The 19,455-nt window shown below is 49.3% G+C and overlaps 7 protein-coding genes across 7 annotated transcripts; 4 read left to right on the top strand and 3 right to left on the bottom strand.

The window, feature by feature from the left end:
- Nucleotides 1–1,380: 1,380 nt before the first annotated feature.
- On the top strand, nucleotides 1,381–2,040 carry Asppvi_001873 (uncharacterized protein; the record flags this gene model as incomplete). The annotated part of the gene is made up of 1 exon (XM_043307406.1): nucleotides 1,381–2,040. The coding sequence occupies one exon, from the start codon at nucleotides 1,381–1,383 to the stop codon at nucleotides 2,038–2,040; it is 660 nt and encodes a 219-aa protein (XP_043163341.1).
- A 1,197-nt stretch (nucleotides 2,041–3,237) lies between these two features.
- Nucleotides 3,238–6,258, bottom strand: Asppvi_001874 (uncharacterized protein; the record flags this gene model as incomplete). Its single annotated transcript, XM_043307407.1, has 13 exons — nucleotides 3,238–3,436; nucleotides 3,493–3,590; nucleotides 3,648–3,783; nucleotides 3,854–3,940; nucleotides 4,015–4,059; nucleotides 4,120–4,835; nucleotides 4,896–5,019; nucleotides 5,071–5,147; nucleotides 5,230–5,276; nucleotides 5,333–5,479; nucleotides 5,545–5,875; nucleotides 5,939–6,041; nucleotides 6,107–6,258. 13 exons carry the CDS (start codon nucleotides 6,256–6,258, stop codon nucleotides 3,238–3,240), a joined length of 2,262 nt encoding a protein of 753 aa, XP_043163342.1.
- A 5,349-nt stretch (nucleotides 6,259–11,607) lies between these two features.
- Nucleotides 11,608–12,503, top strand: Asppvi_001875 (uncharacterized protein; the record flags this gene model as incomplete). Its single annotated transcript, XM_043307408.1, has 4 exons — nucleotides 11,608–11,815; nucleotides 11,866–11,906; nucleotides 11,954–12,202; nucleotides 12,255–12,503. 4 exons carry the CDS (start codon nucleotides 11,608–11,610, stop codon nucleotides 12,501–12,503), a joined length of 747 nt encoding a protein of 248 aa, XP_043163343.1.
- Nucleotides 12,504–12,778: 275 nt separating this feature from the next.
- Asppvi_001876 (uncharacterized protein) lies at nucleotides 12,779–15,114 on the top strand (the record flags this gene model as incomplete). Its single annotated transcript, XM_043307409.1, has 2 exons — nucleotides 12,779–12,912; nucleotides 12,960–15,114. 2 exons carry the CDS (start codon nucleotides 12,779–12,781, stop codon nucleotides 15,112–15,114), a joined length of 2,289 nt encoding a protein of 762 aa, XP_043163344.1.
- A 54-nt stretch (nucleotides 15,115–15,168) lies between these two features.
- Nucleotides 15,169–16,341, bottom strand: Asppvi_001877 (SDR family oxidoreductase; the record flags this gene model as incomplete). Its single annotated transcript, XM_043307410.1, has 5 exons — nucleotides 15,169–15,400; nucleotides 15,445–15,529; nucleotides 15,574–15,664; nucleotides 15,708–15,819; nucleotides 15,872–16,341. 5 exons carry the CDS (start codon nucleotides 16,339–16,341, stop codon nucleotides 15,169–15,171), a joined length of 990 nt encoding a protein of 329 aa, XP_043163345.1.
- A 375-nt stretch (nucleotides 16,342–16,716) lies between these two features.
- On the bottom strand, nucleotides 16,717–17,468 carry Asppvi_001878 (HHE domain protein; the record flags this gene model as incomplete). Its single annotated transcript, XM_043307411.1, has 2 exons — nucleotides 16,717–17,076; nucleotides 17,127–17,468. 2 exons carry the CDS (start codon nucleotides 17,466–17,468, stop codon nucleotides 16,717–16,719), a joined length of 702 nt encoding a protein of 233 aa, XP_043163346.1.
- An 810-nt stretch (nucleotides 17,469–18,278) lies between these two features.
- Nucleotides 18,279–19,426, top strand: Asppvi_001879 (PP2C family serine/threonine-protein phosphatase; the record flags this gene model as incomplete). Its single annotated transcript, XM_043307412.1, has 5 exons — nucleotides 18,279–18,347; nucleotides 18,398–18,510; nucleotides 18,562–18,853; nucleotides 18,900–19,002; nucleotides 19,047–19,426. 5 exons carry the CDS (start codon nucleotides 18,279–18,281, stop codon nucleotides 19,424–19,426), a joined length of 957 nt encoding a protein of 318 aa, XP_043163347.1.
- Between the last annotated feature and the right edge of the window lie 29 nt (nucleotides 19,427–19,455).

Consider the following 19,455-nt stretch of genomic DNA (forward strand, 5'->3'; position numbering starts at 1 on the left):
TCAGCCCTGCGGATTCTTTGTTGTAGGAAATCAACGAACAAAGAAAGCAGCTTCTCCACGGCCGCATCAAACTCAAAATTTCCTTGGATGACCTGGACTAGGTGTTTCTCCACCCCGTCCATTTCTGCATGTACCTCAATGATCTCACCATCTTGTTTGGGGAGAGGAGCCTCGATGTAGAAGCATTTTTGGAATCAAAGACGGTTGCAAAAAAGGGAAAACAAGGAGCAATGAGGCAGCTCCCGAGGACTCCCGCTCCACCTGTTTAAAACTGATTTCCCAGGTTAAAACTGGCTTGTCAGAGCCTCCAAGGCGTGAAGCGAAGCCCAGCAAATAATCTCGCCGTATACAACCTACAATATTCCGAAGGCTTCTGTGCCTTGAGCGAACGAATGCCCCAGCCGGTACTAAGGCGAGAGGGAGAGGCCCGAGAAGACGTGTGACGGACTTTGCGTCTTTAATATCACCTTCAGTGGGGTGCTGGATCGCTGACCTTTTGAGTAGTAGTTGCACTGCATCTTTTTCCGTCAGGGGACTGGCGGATATGGCCGTTCTCAGCTACGATGCCAATCACCACCTGGTCACGACTGGTGATAGTTATATGGACCCAGGTCACGCCCGGGTAAAACTTATGAAGTGATACCTTGTACAGATCATCCCGTTATCGAACACCAGAACTCGAGCTCGTAGAAGGATACAAGATGAACTTTTCTTCTTCCTTGAGGAATCTCATGTTTCCTCCAGTCAATGATGGAGATCGGCCAAACAATTCATTGGTTGATACGGCACAGCACTACCTGTATTTTAGTACAGCCCCGCAGTGTGATTGCAAATTTAACACTACCTACCACTCTAAGCTCCGCATATTGTCTGACAGGGCAATTAAAGCAACACGGAATGACTATGTAGCTAGAGTCTAACTAGGGCAGCACCCCGCACGCGCTGTAGACGAACCGCTGACTACGGCAAGCCACACAAACGTCCGACACGGACTACTTCATAACTTTTCAGCTCAGGGTAACAACATTGAAGAATTTAGACCTCTGAAAGACCCCAGTCTCGTTTATAGTCAGATGAAGGTCTCATTTTGACAAATTCACCGACCGATACAGAACCAATCAATATCGGCTCTCGGTTGCTTTATCCAAGTGATGAATGTACAAATCTTGGCGGAACTGATTCAATTCTCAGCAGAAGTTACACCCTATCTGTCTCAAATCTCGGTCAAGGTTGTGTGTTGCACTTGGAAAAGCATATAAACTGACCTGATCATGCCCGTTTCCGAAGCATTTCATCCAGTTCTATTTTTCTTCCTCTTCTTATAACTGAAATTTTTATCTTACAACCTTGTTGACTTCCTACTTCCTTGAAAACCAAACAATGGCATACAATCAGCTCCCCCAGGGGATCAAGGATAAGATCACAACAGCCTTCAATGAGATTGTCAATGTTGGAGCCGAAGCATTGAAAGACGAAGATGAAGCGTACCTTCTGCTAGCCGGTCCGAACCGAATCGCTATAGCTCTCAGCAAAGGGCTCGGGACTGAAAAGGGGACGAAGGTGGTAGATGATCTTTTCCGAGAGGGTCACTGGGGGTGCACAGGGAATGCAAAGAAGGAGCTACTCGATGAGCTTGACCGTATCTATCCTGTATCTCCCACAAACCGGGCATTTCAACGCCCTTGGAATTGCACTTATACTACGTCAAGATTTACGGGGAACGAAGGCCTTGTCGTCTACGTGGCACTAGCAAAGTACATTGTGGAAACGCAATCGAGCCTGACGAGAGGTGACTATGGGAAAGACCTCCTAAACGCGACCGTGGAGAAAACGAAGAGAACAGTTCCTCCGACTTTACCGGGCCCGCAGCCTCTGCAGGGAGACGCTGCAGCCCAGTGGATCTTCGACAACGAGCCGCAATATGTGGAAACAGTGTGGGCGGCATTTCAGCGATCGGTAGAGGAGTTGACCATGACGAACCCTACCCTGCATGGCACACGTGATAATCGTTTTGGCACCTATGACTACCCAAAGAAGTGATTATCAAGTGCTTGCCGCCTAGGAAAGCATCAAAGTGGAAGAATGGGGTGATCTACTGCTGGCTAGAAGAGCATAGTATTGAATTTTTGACCTACATATGTATTGCCAGTTTGTTATGGTGAATGGAATGTGATCAACATTAGTAAAGGACAATGAAATGAGGTGCTATATAAGAGGCTTACGCGTGATGTTGGTAGCAGACATTAATTCAGCGTTGGAGCTAGTAGGGTAGCTGCAGAATGCCTGTTGTGATCACATACCGATTACTGAGAAAAGACAAAATGGGAGAGAATAAGCAGAAATGGCTCCTCGCTCAAATAAACCCATTTTGCGACGTCCCCATTCTAGACTTCAGATTCAGCTCACATCCGATCGTCTACGAATCCCTTAAAGGTGTGCTTAATATGTCGGTTATTAAGAAAACATAAAGTATTAAAAAAAAAAAAAAAAAAAAAAAAAAAAAAAAAAAAAAAAAAGCCCTATTTGCAATATCCGACTTGTTGACTTGAGTTTCACCTCTCCTCTGCTCTTCGTACGAATCCTTCGATTTTTCTGTCCCATGGGCTTGCGCTCAATGAAAACTCCAAATTGGAACCTGCTTACGGATTGGCTATACATATGTACCCAAGGCCCCGATGAATATTGAACATTCGCATACTGATATCCCGTGACCAACAGTACCATACATCGCATCTTTCATTTCCTTTCCGCTGTTAATTCCTCATCTGTAATCAATTCTCCACCAAGAACAACTACATCTAGGCCCTCAGAGCATCATTATGAGAATTCTACCGCGTACATCCCCAAAATACGCCAACCTCCCGGTAAAGCTAGGTAATATGAGTGGAATGTACAGGCGGATTTACTGAACTTGAATCTGTAGTATGGTTAGACTAGATGCGATGCACCGCCGCCTGCAGAGATGGCTGTCGTCACGCTGTTAGCGGGGTGTAGACGTGACAGGGTTGGATCACAGGAACAAGGCGCAGCTGAAAAGTATGTAATTAACGCTAAATCTTTTAACATAGCTTATGGTTGCAGGTTGCATATGGATCTTATACTAGTCCGACCAAATTAGATTATTCCACTCGAGAGAGGACAGAAGGCTGGCCATTCATAGAATATTAAACAACTATCAAGGTTGAATCAAAACTGGTGTTTTCGTATGCTAAATGATAGAGACAAATGATGTCCCAATCACAGGTTAGCACGGAAAGCCATGTTAGGCGGCGCATTTAGGCCCCCCATTCTGTAAGCATCGGCACCACGTGGCAGCTGGGGTAGAATCTCAGAGACCCAACCGATGATCTGAGGTGCTTGGAACTCAATGCGTAGAGTTCCGCCATTGACAGTCATTTTCTGTGATGATTCCTTATTGTCTGTTTTGACAGATGCACTGAATGAAAAAGTTAGTAATAGGAAACTATTAATTTATGCACGTGCTAGATTCACCCAGTCTTGAGGCCCCATGGGCCATAGCTGGCCTGGATTGAGCTGTCTGTCGAGAGTGAGCTTGCCATCTCTTTGCTGGCAGCTTCATTTGATTTGAACTAGAGATATTGTTAGAAACGACGATGAACATTTACTCTGTTGGTGGTCGCATTTACCTCAAGCACAGTATCAGCTGCTACAATGAATGACGTGGGATACGCAGGGAACTTTCCGTAATTAGTGCGCTTGTCGTTGGTCGTCTCGTCACCGTTCTCAATCCAGTCGCGCATAGTCCGAGCACCCGGACTGAGCCTATTTCCACAAAGATTATCGTTTAGAAAGATTTATAGACACATATGAGGGCTGGTGAGATCCCACTCACTTGGTACCTTCCGGGATATCGATATCAAAGTCTTGGAATAAGTCGGCATGTAGCCAAGGACGGCGAATGGTGACAACCATGGCAGAGCTTGAAGTACCCGAATTTGTCAATCAAGGATCACCGGGGAGCCTCAGCAGGTATTATGAGTGGATTCAACTTACAAGGATCCAGAAACGGAACACTGAGACATTTTCGTCTCGAAAGTCCTGACAAATTGGTTGCAGGTCAGAAATAGTCCCATCGGGTTCATGAATAGAGTTTCTTACTTGCTGGAGGATGAGACTGTCGTCTGTGCCTTAACAGAGGCCCACCAACTGCCAACGTCAACATTGAAGGAGCCGGAAAGGTTGTTCTCCTTGCTCTTCATCTCATCTTCTTTGGTGCTGACATCAAATTTGATCTTTGTCCACACGTCGGCACTCTTCCCATCACCCTTGGGTACGGCCGAAGAGGGGTGTTCGGCGTCAGCATCACCACTGCGGATGATGGTCTCATCTTTTCTTACCCCTAAAATGATATTATTGAGACCACCCGCAGCCTTTGCGATTTTCGAGTCGAGAGCGTCCAGTTGAGCTTTCAACCCCTCGATATGGCTGCTAATAGAGCGAGACAGGTTGTGTCTACCCGCAGCCGTTAGCTGATTCACATCGAATTGCGACCGCAGTCCGGCAAGGGTCTTGCTGGCATTAAGCCATTTCTTCGTAGCAACCTCAAGCTTTGTATTAAGTTCAGGATCTTTAACCACGCCGTCTTTCTTCTTGGCGTCGTTTATGGCTACTTCGGCGGTGTAAATATCGCGGAGGGCTTGTTGCAGCTCAGCTTCAGTAGATTGGATTGTCGCTTCCTGGTGCGAACTGGCCGCAGGAGCTTGGCTACCGCTGGTTGCAGGGGGTTGACTCTCGCCGGAGGGAGCTGTGCCACTGGTGGCCGGGGGAACGTTCGCCGTTCCTGACGTACCTGCCTCCTTGTCGTCCAAGAAGGTCTATAGGATGCGATATCGGTAAGGATCTCGTGAATATAAAAAGATATTTCAGTGTCATACCTCTTTGTAAACGTTGTAGGAGGCGAGCATTTTCCTCAGATTCTCAGCGCGCATTTCCAGGAACTCGGTGTCAACTGGATTTCTTTCCGCCCACGCAAGGGCCTTCTCACGGCAAAGAGCAGCCCTGATTCACATGTCAGCTAATTGCCTTACGCTGATGTTCACGCCTACTTACCAGTTCTTTGGTTCAAGAGAGACCTGTGCCCATTCTGTTCCGTCGATGCTGGTTAACATAGCATCGCGGGTAGCTTCCTGTTCCATGGTTAGTGGTTAGACTCCAGATCAAAATCTTGTGCATGCGCATTGGTTATTTCTGGGCTGGAGCATAACTTACTTTTGCTCTTTCGATTCTCGCCATAACGGAATCTCGGTCAACCAAAGCTTAGACCGGTCAGTATCGTACTGCATCCGGGTATGATGATAGTCAGATTGCTCACCAAAACAGTAGTCCACACGAAACTTGTCGCCATTGACCACCCAGTCCATCCAACGCGCATGCAGTTCACCTTGTGCTCGCTTGATATCCTTCTGTCTTGCACTAAATGCGGCAGCGCTCTGCATCTCTGGACGCGCCTCCCGAGCCTCTATAGCACAGGTCAATATGAGGAACAGTCATACTCGCACAGGTTCGTTCATCTTCCGGACTTACCAAGAGCTTCACTTCGAACTGCATCCCATTTTCCCCGAGCCTCGGACCAGGCAAGTTGTTTCTCAACGTAGCGGTCAACTACTGTACCTTGAATTCCAATCTGAGCAGCTTTATCCTTGACCAGGGCAACTCTAGAACCCTTGACCTCGGAATCCGGTGTGAGTATAGATTCTTTGGAGCGAAGGAAACGCATGGCCTGGCTGTATTTGCTTTTGCTCTCAGAGCTGAAATCTGTCTCCACGTCCACAGAGCCAATATCTGTTTTACGAGGAACGAGCATGTCCAGGGCCGTGTAGTAACTTCGAGTCACACTCTTTCCGGTCGGGCCAAGCTGCAGCCATAGTAAGTTTTACCTCATTCGCCATTTATACACTACCACGCTTATACAACATACCATGACTTTGTCAAGAGGGACCATGGAGTCAACGAGCGTCGATTCGTTGATCTGGATCATGTTACGCACATCGGCGGTCGCCTTTTCGCCCTCGGGAAGATAGCTGTTATGCTTTAGCTGATGATCGATTGACTTGCAATCTGCACTCTGGCTCTTCTCAAGACTGACCTTCCTCCCAGACGCGTATCGATAATAGTGCCTGGCATAGAGATGCAGACATATTGCTCAAACGCACAGGGAAAACTCGCAAGCACAGCGCCTCTGAGCTGCTTGTTGATGCGCTCAAGCATCTTGACACTTTTGTCTCCTGAGTCAGACATCTTGTGAGGCAATGTTCACAATAAAATCTCGTGATATAAATATAGAGTATAATGCTAGGGACCAGCTCGAATAATAGGAGAATGGGGGAATGATTGTTTGGCCTAGAAGACTTTCATCCGACACGGTGATATGGTCCATTTTATACATTTGCGTCGCTCATTATCCTAAATCTTCACATACGCCTAGTACACACGCCTATTGACACCTGTATTCGCTTCGGTCCATAGCCCCTGAGTACTGCGTCTGCAATGGTATCCCAGCTCGCCACAATATACCTCAACACGACTACTGTTTCACCTCATCATCTCCAACTTTTAGACTTTGAACTCGGTTCGAATTACCTGGAGATATCTCAGCATCGCAAAACAGATAGTGAATTCAGCTCGCCGGGAGCTTCTCCACTCAAGCTTCGCTCCTCGGAATTTTTCTGGGCAACAATTGAATATCGGCCTCTCCTTTTCTTCGTCAGGTGCAGGATGCCCCCATCGCTTGACATCTCCAAAATTCCAAATATCGGTCTCTCCGTTCCTGTGTCAGGTGCAGGATGCCCATCGCTTAACATCTCCTAAACCCCAAGCCTCCCGCCACAATACCTGCCGCGGGGCCCCACTCAATAGGGTTGATTAGTCTTCTACGGCAAACTAACCTATAAGTTAGTTATCGAGTGGTTTATCAAAACGCTGATTCAGCAATTTTAGAATTGGCAGAAACAGGTTCGGTCCGCCGTTCGGGAATACCCTATTGTCTGCCATGGTTTATAATTATATTACAACAGGAAGACGTATAAGGCTGGCTTTTCTTTCATTGAAAAGCCAATAGGCACATGTAGATACGTTCACAAAGCTCACAAAGTACCTAAAATAGAGGAAAAGACCAAAACACCATCTAATTCAAAAAGACCCACGGGCCTAGCATTAGAGTATGTGCTGCCGAGCTGATGTGCTGTGGCGTGAACCCCTACAAAAACGTTAGTCTTGCCGACGAGCGGTGGGTTCGTATCAGTGCCTTTCAGCGGCCCCACACTGCTTTGCTTAGTGGGTGCGCTACACCGGAATCGCCAAAAATCACCATCCACGACACCTTTTGAACCTATTCACGCCACCCACCATGCCAAGAACCTCTAAGCCCTTCGAATCTCGTGTCACCAAGACCTGCGAAACCTATGAGCTGCCAAAGAACCGAATCCCTCAAAAATTGCGCGGGGATACGGTCTTGCTCGCCAGACTCTACGTGACCGGCATCAAAAAAGGAACACGCGCGAAATTTGCGGTTACACCCGTTTAACTACGCGCTTGAGGGGTATGAGGAGGAAGCTTTGACAGAGTGGATAGTTCGTATGTTGAATTGGAATATGCCTATCGCCTGGTCTGCTAGGGGCCTGGGCGAATCGAGTACTCGCGCCGGGTAGCCCAACCAACAGGTTAGCAAAAATAGGTCTTGAGCCGAGTCATACCTCCATAGGAGCTTTATTCTTGCACGTATCCCGTTGCTTCCTGACAGCAGAGCTTAGCCCTTCCCGTCCACTCTTTCATGAGTCTCTACACATGGGACCGTTTTGTGAGATGCGAGGATGAATGAGAGCAATATTGGGAGCACTATAAATCAACAATTTTGGCATTCTGACCGACGTTGCCTCTCCGTCGCTAAGGGTCTAAGTCTATCTTAACAGCGAAAGCTTTTATCGAAATGACATTTTGGTAATATCGTACTTTCACCCCAGGCTATGCCAAACAAAGACGATAGGCCGGGATTTCTCCTTAATGCCGCCCAGTGAGCGAAATATTGCTAGAAACGGGCCGTCACTGACATCTTCTGTTGTCTGGAGACCTACTAACTCGGCGAGCAACTTTAATGCTATACCTCATAGATCTTGCTGGTGATGAAAGTCTTGAAGGGGGCGTAATACCTAAGGTCATAATATGAATGTCTGGAATCGCTGCTGGTAGAAGATCTCTTAGCCACATTACTGCAGTTTCACGGTGGGTCCATGTGTTGATAGGATCGCCGTTGAGGCCATGGATCGCGACCAAACTGTATCCCAAATAAGCCGCCACCCGGTTCCACAGCATAAAGTTAACGATGCATCTTTTTGGTAAAAAGTTTACTCGAAAACGGTATTATGTCCCCAGCTTTTCTCGTCAGTAACAGATGTATCGGCTCATGAAGAACGATAATCCCATATTCATTGCCCCGAGTCATTCTGTGGTAACAGGTAGTCTTTGCGAAGATATAATCTGTTGCAGGGAAAAGACAATTGCATTGTGCTGGGCCTGGCATTTAAAATATGCGCGAGCCATCGAGTTGACATACAAAAACAAAGCAAGGCATGAAAGTAGATAACTGAAAACAATCAAAGCAGGGGGGTTGTGGCGCAGCACAACCCAATCTGTTACAAAATATGTGCAATATGAGCCTGAAGGTTGCTTCTCGGTAGGTTATGGCTCCGGCCCTGGGGCGAAGGTGTTCGAGTACCACTGCAACACACACATATTGTAGCTCTATCTCTTGTGCCTCATAACCCCCAAGGATGAGGTCAGCATATGAATTCACCGCCGCCGCCAACCACCACCACCACGACCTCTGTACCAGTCACCGTCACGACTAGCAAGCACTGCCCGCAACCAACATGTTCCAACCTGGACCCCAGTATTGAAAAGACGGCTGGAAATCTCTGTCCCCTGCTCTAAGGTTTGGGGTATGCCCGTAGCAAGAACTAAAGCCGTTACTAAGATCGTTGGCGAGATCATTGAGGGAGAACAGCGGGCTTTCGGCATCGACGCTCAAATAGATGCCGGTACCGCCAATGCACCGAATGAGGTCCCCCTGCTGTCCTTTCGCTAGCTGTAACAACCCTGATGATTGTTGGAACTCCCAGATAATATGTCCAAGGCGTGCCTCAGTGAACCTTGGGTAAGGAGCGGAGCAGAGGTTGCTGTCCCGCTTGTTGAGTAATGACAAGGGGCTTCCTTCAGCAGAAGAGAATGGCATAGCAGCCGTAAGGCTAGCAGCTGTAAGCAGAGTGATAGTAAAAAAATGCATATTTTGGACTTTTGGAGATGTGAAAAATAGCGAGGGAAGGCAGGGTGCTTATCAACGCTTTTATATTCTAATGTGAAATAGATTGAGTAGAAGAAGCTGATCTCATTGAGGAGAAACTGCGACCAATTTATAGTTTTTCAATGTTGTCTTTCCTAGGTCCATGAGGTCAACATCAGGTAAAGTAAAGAAGAGCCAGGTCAGCATAGCCGCCGCATTACTCTGGCAATTACTAACTCGTTACTATTTGTATGCATACATTACTGTACTGGTATTATTATACACCGCGAGTGCTTAACCGTACTAGAATTGTTAGCGATACTAGTTCTAATTGCTACCATAGCCGCTGCAGTCCCGAAAGTAGTTAGATGATTGATTGGCTGGAGGAATGATCAACTGGAGGCCTGACAGACTGAAGGGCCGATAGATTGTGTTATGACGGACTACTCCACGCTTAGCTCAGTTGTTTGGTGAGTCCTAGAGGCTTAGCAGCGTTAAGGCCGTCGATCGGATGAGGGAAATATGGTTTGAATTATACGCGTGGACGAATCAATAAATAGTTATCAATGCATCTCAATTGGATATTTCTCAAGATGAATATTTATAGACATTATCTTTCCGAATATCAGATATCAGGGTGGTGTCTCTGTCCTGGGCAATTTTTTCGGTATAGAACTGGACTTTCTCAGACTCAACCGGTTCAACGACACTGAACGCCCATCCAAGTCAGTTCCCGATCGGCAAGCGAAGGAGGGCACACACTGTGACCCAGAGTCAGTTACCCTTCTCCTTTTCCCTGACTTCCTTTTTATTATTTTTGATTATATATATATATTGTTTGTGTGTGCCTATGTCTAAAAGTGCGTTGCCTCAGCACTACCTGGTGGCGAAGAGCATCCAAGGAATCATTTTGAGCAAGGACTGGAGTACCTAAAGCCTACAGGTGGCTATCTCTGAGTGGGCTGGCTGGCTGGAGGTGGTGCGTAGGTTTTATACATGACACTGGGTAACGCAGGAACTATGGGGACACCGCGAATCCACAATGCGCATGATATGGAAGAATAGTGCAATGCATCAAAAAGCTGGAGGTGTCTTCCACGCTGACCCCAAGGACCGCCCCTATCTCGACCTTCATTGATGACAAAAGCACATAGCATAGGTACAGACATCCCCGGAATCCCCCCTGGCGGTCCCACGGACACCCCGAATCTTGCAGACGCTTTGTTCGCTGCTGCACTCCGGCCAGACTATCTCCATGGCTGCMCTGGCATTGTACTGGTATCTTAAGGGCTTCCCCATTGCAAACATATCGGAGGTTCTGGATTATACTACACACATAACATACTACTTCCATGGTCAGTGGGACTACAACAACAGCTTTTCGAAACCTGGGTATCCCACAGGAAATTGCCTTCGCTCTCACGTCAGCTTGCCAGAGACGGAATACGCGCTGGCCATGATCACGAAAGCAGGTGTGCCGGCCAACAAAATCGCCGTTGGAATCGCCGGCTATGGCCTCAGTTTTGGCATGGAAGACCCCAGCTGCAAAGGACCCGAATGTCTCTTTACCGGGCCAAACTCCACCGCCACGGGAATGAGGATGCGTACACGGCCAATGAAGGCTGTCATAACTACAGCGCGGATGACCAGGATACAGAGAGTTGGATAGCCTTGAAGTGCAGTCTTTAACTTTGAATTTGTTTGGATATATTGGAGATACTTGGCTGTCTCCATTGCCTGTAGCGTTCAGCTGATTCATTTCTCTAGTATATAAAATAATAAAATATACTAAAATTACCTATATAATAGTATAGCAGTCACAGACTTCGTAATTTCATAAGAATGAAGATAACACTAGAAGTCTATTTCTATATATGTATATTTTGGTACCAGATACTATTAACTTTAAGGAGAAGATCCAGAATTTATTTTCCTTATACTATATTATAAAGATCCTAGTACTAAAGGTATATATTAAGTTTTATAAGTATTCAGGCTTATCGTGTTGAGATATCTACCTTTTGAAAATAAGCTTATGTATGGGAAAATAGGCTTACGTTGAGATGGCAGCTTACGGTGGGTGGTAGTGTCGCCCACTAGGGTGACCGAGAATTAGTGGAGTGTGTCGGTTAGTTATTTAATTTAAGATTGAGCAGATATTATAATCGAGCTAGGTTTGGCTAGGACCGCGGCCATATTTCTCTGACACACACTGGACTATGTCCCTTAGTCAAGTCATGCTCGTATTCATATATGTCTGCACTCAGTCATCAATCCACAAAATCAGCCATTCTCAAGTTACTACGGAGAAAATGAAGCTGCTTCTCGTCCTCGCCAGTACTGCCCTGGCAGCATGGCACAAGCCTCTTCCCGGCCACTTCTCCCTCCTCGCTCGCGACTTCAATGGCAACTGCACGGCCAGAAACACCTGCTCTGACTGCTACGGCCCAGGGAATATCATCTGCGACAACGCGGGCTGCTTCAATCCAAAAAAGTGGGAACAATGCTGCAAAAATGGCTGTATCTTTTCCCCATCAAGTCACCTATCCTACCACTACTAACAGACCTAGTTACCTGCGTCGCCAAAGATAACTCCTGCTGCGGTGACATGGTATTCCCTCCCTATTACTAAGTACTGCACTTACTAAAAACCAAAAGGGAACAGGAACACCAGGAACAGACGGCCTCATCCCCTTCCCCACCGCCTCCTCGACAGCCAGCACCGACGACACGATAACGTGCACACGCCATCAAACCAACGAAGAATGCTGCACGCAGAACGGCCGATATCCGTCCCTGAAGTGGTGCTCTGGGAGTTACCCCAACCAATTTTGCTACAACCCCAAGGAGCAGACCTGCTGTTCCGAGGGGACGGTGTGTTTCGGTGAGGGGTGCTGTGGTCTGGTCGTATGTGTATTTCCTTTCCCTGTTGCGATGAAGACTGACGAGGGGTATCTAGAGCGCGAGCGCTATTACGCCAGACCCTGCGCTTGCGACTGCCTTGCCAGGTGCGAATAATGGGTCCGTGTCTGTGTCTACGTGGGGGATGGGCGCAACCTCGGCAACGTTGGGTTCTAGCTCTGCGATTGCAACGGCTACTGCAACTGGTCATTCGAGTCCCAGTCACAGCACGAATGCGGCTCTTGCGACGGGGATTAATGGCGTGTTGATGGGTGCAGGAGTGATCATGGCTGGACTGGGGTTGTAGCTGTAGGCTCGAGCGGGAAGATTTTCTCCTGAAGTAACAGGAGTACGAGCCTGCAGCTAAGGCCAATGCGGCTGGATACGAGTCAATCAAACCATTCACCAGTAGGACGAGGGTATAGGGTCAAGCGCTAAGGCAAAGTAATTTAGTTCTCGTGTTCAATGGCGTCGACCAATGCGAGGGAGTGCAGCCTCGTATTCGGGGTGGTGCTTTGAATCAAGCAAAGGCTTAAATATGTTGGCAGCAGAATCTATCAAAAAGTGAAGAGACCTGAGATAATGACCAGCCTCACAATTGCAGAGGTCTCCGGCTTGATCGCCGCGGGCGTGTTCATCCTGCAATTACTTTTCCCACTGTCTCTGCCGCTTATCCTTATCGCTTTCTTGTCTGACGAGAACTCGATCATCAGCTGGTACGTACTACGTCCACATGTACCACAATATAAACTGATCTGGACAGGAACGTGCTCGCCCGCTTTCTCCACTCGACCCTATGGCCCAGCATTCTCGGCTCCAGCACGGCCGCCGCATCCGGGGTGCAAAAGAGGCTGACTATCACCGGGCACGCGCAGACGATCATCTTGGGGATCGTCTCCATCGCCTCGATTGTTACTCCACTGGGCCTGTATGACTCTATCGAGCTAGGAGGGTCGCCAACACCCCAACCATTCGCCTACATCAAAGACACGTCCCCGTTCAGTTACGGAACGCCCGCTCGCAGCGATGCCCCGTTCACGCGCAAATGCGGCCTGGACCAGGCTTGTCCGGGGACGAGCCTGAATAAGACGTGTCACCAGCAGGGCCTGCTGGAGAATTGTACCGTCGTCTATGATAGTCTTGTCCCGAAGCATTTGCAAGATGTATTCCGCGATGGCGCGAGCGCGTTCGGGCCTTCGGTCGCGAGTATTTTCGACATGCAGTACCGGACCTTTATAAATGGGACGGACCCGTACAGTGTGCTGGGATGGTATGCGAAGCCGTCATATCGCTCGCTGCAGGTTCTGATTTTGGATGAGAAGGTCGAGGCAGTGGAGGGTTTGATTGTTGATATGGTGGACGGGGGGATAGGATTCAGGAATCATACCGCTCCGGCCAAGGCGCTCAAGTATGGGTCCACCTGGAATGAGGATATCCTGTTCATCCGACCGGAGACGCAGTGTGTGCCGTTGAACTTTTCGATTGATTTCCAGCTGCCGTCGGACCTCGAGACGAACTTGGATGTTGTTGATCTGATGTTGAGAGATCACGGGGGACTGTCGAGACTGCCGCAACCTCGCCTGCCGATGAGTGTTCCTGTCAACGGGCAGGAGTTTGATTTGTGGCAGAGAGCGTGGAATGCGGCGTGGTATAACAACTTTCTAACCCTGGCGTATTTGAACGCGACGGATCCGGATCCTACGAACATCACCCGTCTGGACGTGACGCCAGGACAGACTTTCAAGCTGGAGTATGCGAACTTTACCCTTGGAGACCGCAGCATCAGGAGTACAGTCAGTCTGGGAGAGTATCTCAATCTCCGCATCAGCAACTCTACCGCCAATCCTCATGGAATCGCCGAGAAAGACTTCGACTTAGCTACAACCATCTGCGGCGGCACAACCTCCTCCAGCCCATCCACCATCAACAGCGCCCTCATCGGCTGCGGCCTCGTCTACGGCGCCGCTAACCGCACCGACGGCGGCTCTCCGCTACGAACAGACCCAAACTCCCCCTGGAGCATTCCGCTCTACATCTGCGCCAGCGCCGTCAAAGCTAGCCTCAAAACAGTCTCCTTCAAGTACAACGGCACCGGCCTCGACGCACTCTCCATCACCTCGCTGTCCGAAAAGACGTACCCCTCTCCCCCGCTCTGGGCCGTTGAAGACCTCCCCGATCGAATGATCTCAGAAGTCCAGCCGCTTTGGGGCATCCTCCCCGCAAACACAACATCAACAGTCAACCTGTCTACAATCGCAGGCCCTTCTCTCTATCTGCCTGGCTACATCGACACCGTCCCCCACTTTTCGCCCGTCCCCGTATCCACAGGCCAGAACCTCCCAGGCGTAGACTTCTACACGCCAGCACTCTACCGCGCACTCAGCATCAGCAGTCCAGCAGGCCAACCCTACGCAGATTACTCCGGCTGGACGAGTCTCGCCCTCTACGCCAAGTGGCAGACACTCTCGACGACTCCTACAGGCGTAGCGAAGATCATCGATCTTGTCTGGACGGATTTCGCGGCTAACGCCATGGTGGGGACTAAGGCTGCTGCGGAGCAAAATCAGGTGATGCTGGTTACGGTGTTTGAGAGGCGGATACGGTATAGGCTTCCCTATGCGGTTCCGGGCATTGTGGTGCTGGCTGTTGCGTTGGGGATTGTGGGGTGGATGGTTGTGTTGGGGTGTATGCGGCGGACTGGGATTAGTCGGTTGAAAGGGTTTTTGGAGAAGACGGCTGTGGGGAGGGTGCTGGGTTTGGTGTTTTTAGGGGAGGAGGGGGAGATGGGCAAAGACTGGGTGGAGAAGGTGGGTGGGAGGATGGTAACGATTACTGAACGAAAGATTACGGTTGAGCCAGGCTTACTGAGTGCGGAGACGAAGAGCGATGGACACGGAAATGATAGTGCAGAAGGCTAAGATATAGTCGGTCCTATACATGTTCACTTTTCACGTATGTTACGAAGACAGGAATCACTTGCTCGTCTTCCTCTTCTTGGCCACGTGCTTAGGATGAAAGCTCTCGGCGTACACCTTGAAGAACTGCACCGGCTCCTGCGGATGACCACCGGTCACATCATGGAACGCCGTGGTGGAGATGTAGTTGGTCTTGCCCTCGCGGACAAGCGAGTAGTACTCGAGCAGATACTGCAGTTCCGACTCGTCGCTCTCCGACTGCGCATGCAGGACCTTCTTTGCCTCGGCCCTGGGACTGTTAGCTTCATTCACCAGGCGCAACTGGAGACGTACTCTGAGATATTCTCGAATTTGAGGTCTGTGCCCAGCGCCTGGCTGGCCGCGCTGGCGAGTTCGTCACCGGTCGTGAGCATCGGTCCTGCGCTGTTAGCTGCGCTCAAGCTAGCTTAGTACGCCACATACCAGTCAAAACCATCAGTTGGCCGCGGTGCTGGTCGGCGAAGCCGTGCTTGCCTTTGCCGCAAAGGACATGGGCGACGACTTGTGCGACATCCTATTTGGTCAGTTTGCACTCTATGACGGAGGATAAGACATACACCCAATGCGATAGGAGCGAATTTATGATTCGTCCCGACGGGAAGAGGGAGGATACCCTCCTTCTGCGCCTGCTCCGAGTACAGCAGGAGATTCTCGGCGTAGAAGCCCGCCCTACACAAGTTAGCCGCTTGGAAAGGGCAAGAATGAGGGAAGAGCAGGATACCTAACAACAACTGGCGAATGCCCCGTCGGCGTAGATGACTCCCCCTTGGAGGCCATAAACGCCGCCTCGAGATCGATAAAACTCCGAAGATGAGGCTGCTTGTCGCGCTCGGCGAGATCGCACCCCGCGGAGCTGACGAAGCAGACATTGGCGATGTTGGCCTTCTTCGCCGCCTCGATCATCTCCATCGTGATGTCGAATTTTTCTTTATGCGCTGGTGGAATCAGGCACATGACCTCGGCGCCGATCTGCTGGAGAGTCTGCACGGTGTGCTTCAGACGGCCCGGTTCGTGCGCGACGATCTTGACGCCCAGCTTGGCGAGCTCCTTGCATTTTTCTGCATTGGGGTGCAGGGTGAGACCGGTGACGGACTTGATCTGGGATTTGAAGGTCTCGTTTGTGAGGAGCAGCTCGGCGATGAGGAAGCCGGTGTGGCCGTCTACAGAGGTGATGCTGATTGTGCGGGACATCTTATCAATTGGTCAATTCTTCGCAATTCAATGGTTTGCAGTTCTTGACGTTTGGCTGCTGAATGGGTGTTGGGTTGTGCTGTTTATACTAGGGCTAGCATACACCGCGTCATTGTGCTATCACCGCCTGATGAGTTTACCTGGATCATGCATGTTTCCGGAAACTTGGCTTCAGATCTTGTTTCCGGTATCTGGGCATATGGCCTGATCTACCAATGACGTCCAAGTGATCTATGATGCAGATGATGGTCTGGTCTAGATCCGGCCACATCTGCATCTCCTGCGAGCAATCAATTCGAAAGTCTACTACAGGGTACAGTCTAGACTCGTTCAGGAACCATAATTGCAATAAAATTGATACTATTACAAACACTACTAATGGCCCAGAGGCCGATCATGACCCATAGGCGACTGCTGCCCTTCATGGGGCCACTTGCGGAACAAATCAGCCAGCTGATCAATTGGCGCTGTCAACAATCCCACAGCCGTTTCAAATGGCGGCTTGTTCGGGGCACTGGGATGCGAGCGCGTCGGCACGAAAATCTTGGTCCGATCGAAGGTCTTGGAAAGACTGACACTGTCGTCGTGGGACAGAGACTCGTCGAGCTTGACCATGTCGTTTGTTTCTTCTTCCTTGATGTGCTCTGCGAGATCGGCCATCAGGGATTTAATGGTGGGAATGAACTCGGCGTTGGAGGGGTCCAGGTTCTGGAATTTCTTGAGTTTTTCTTTGACCTGTGTCTGTTAGCTTTTGAGCTGTGGCTAGACGAGATAGAGAAGAGTACAGTTTGGTGCTCCCTCCTGTCCTTGTCCGCCATGGCAATTCCATCCGGGAGATGTTTCTCAAACGCAGGATAGACGACCAGTTCCTCGCCGATGGAGTGCCGGGCTAGTTCCCAGGTGAACAGATTCTGGTAGCGGGTCTGCTCATCGCGATCCTTCGAGTTGATGATCCTTTGATAGCAGGCTTCGATCTCGCGGTGATCCTGCTTGATCGTGTCGGTGATTCGTCCGATCATTTGGATGGGAGAAGTGGAGACGGTTCTTGCTGCGATGGGAAAGGGTTGGGATCTGGAGATAGAGAGAGAGAGTGGGATGGGACGTAGCAGTCGTACAGGAACAGCCATTTTGTACGGTTATGGCCTCCTACTTACGGGGCTATTGGATTATATAACTAGAGGTGCGATGTCATGATGAGAGGGTGACAGCTTAGCTATCCAGCTCATTTGACTGGTCGTGTCGTCACTGCCAGTATCCGTCACTCAGGATAGGAGGATACAGTTTCCAGCAATCATCTGCCGTCACCATGAGATAGTGCTAGTAGCTGTAGCAGTCTATTGCCAAGCAGCCGCTGTCTGATGATTTGTGACATGTCTCCGAATGCGATGCGATATGCACTATTCATTGATCTGCAGACTCGCAGTCTTGCATAAAAGTATAGCTATCTACTCCGTAGTCTAGAACACTCTGCTACCCTAATAGCTCTGCAGATCTCCAGGTCTGGACAGACCCCGGGTGTGGTAAGAGTGACGTTATATCTTGGCAGTGGTCATTGACCCTACAAAACCCCGACTTTCCTCACCAGTTGAATTGATAGTAGGTAAATGTGAATATGTCTCATAAATAATAGTTTATTGCAACATGCATTGCGACAGGGATCTCCCACAGTCATATTACTCTTACTCTTATTATTGTCACGGACTTCAAACAATAGACTAATATTGCTTATATCCCCAATGCAAAAGACAAGGTTCTGCCGGGCACAGCCGAAGCTTGATTCTACAAGGAACAGCCAGTGATGTCATCAATCACGACCACTTCAGCATCAACTTCCATAAATAGTGATACAGCTGCGCATTTATATTAGTAGAAAATAAACAGGTCAATTGTACGACACAGGCATTTCCATCCGTCCTATTGCAATTAATACACGCAACATGGGTTCCAATTCACACTCGCACTCATCCAAACATGCCATCAAACTACGAGGAGCAGGAGGGGCCAGTGTAAGCATCCCCGGTAAGAACGCGTAGCGCTTTTATATTGACAACAGTAGGCGCAAGGAACGCGACCCTCGCAGCAGGATCAATACACAATAATCCTTCCGGACCAGATCCCCAAGAGCACGATTCCCGATGAACTGGCCATCTTTGCGGTCTACGACGGACAGTAAGACTAAGACACTTTCGTTCATATTACAAGCGTATTAACGAGAAGCAGTGGCTCTAGAAAGGTCGCGCAACACGCACACCGGCACGTCAGGGAGCTCCTCTTCGGAGGCGACGCACTACAAGCCGGTCGGTATGAGGAAGCTATCCGAGAAGCCATCCGAAAAGAAGAAGAAATGCTTCTTGAAGAATGTCAAGACGGGGAGGACAAATTCGCGATCGCCGGATCGACGGTCTCGGTGGTGATTATCAATCTTACCAAGGGCGTGATGGTGGTGGGTAATCTGGGCGATTCGCATATCCTCATGGGCGAGTGCGATATAACCGGACAATTGGAGACTGTGGTATGTGCCCTACCCTCGGTACTGTAGACAACAGCTAAGAGTGTAGCATCGGTTGACGCAAGACCACAAACCCGACTGTCCGAGAGAGAAGGAGAGAATCGAGGAGGCGGGGGGAAGGATCAACTATGAGTCGGACACAGCGCGGATAGGTATGTTGCCTTTGGATTACTTACGACAAAGCTAATGGGAATAGGAGCCTTGAATATGTCACGCGCACTGGGAGATCTGCAGTATAAAAACCCACTCAACAATGATACTGCAGGTCCAAGCACTGCAGGCCAGGAACTTGCGGCGATGACGCCGTCCATTGAACAGGGCAACTTCTTATCTGCTGAACCGGCAATTATCCGGGTAGACCTGCAGCAAGATCGTCGGTATATCCTGGCTTTGACGACGGATGGTGTCACCAACGTGCTGGAGGATAATGTCGTCATCAATGAACTCAAGACACGGCATGAGGGAGGACTAGGAGTGCAACAGGTGGCAGATGAGCTCGTCCGGGATGTTGTAGAGGGTTCGCGGAGGGATAACGCTACATGTATTGCGGTATTCCTGGATGGATGTTTGTCTTGATGCTGCTACATGTCAAATCAAAGTTCTGC

The sequence above is a fragment of the Aspergillus pseudoviridinutans genome (genome assembly GCF_018340605.1).
Source record: "Aspergillus pseudoviridinutans IFM 55266 DNA, scaffold_10, whole genome shotgun sequence".
In the NCBI taxonomy this organism is placed as follows: domain Eukaryota; kingdom Fungi; phylum Ascomycota; class Eurotiomycetes; order Eurotiales; family Aspergillaceae; genus Aspergillus; species Aspergillus pseudoviridinutans.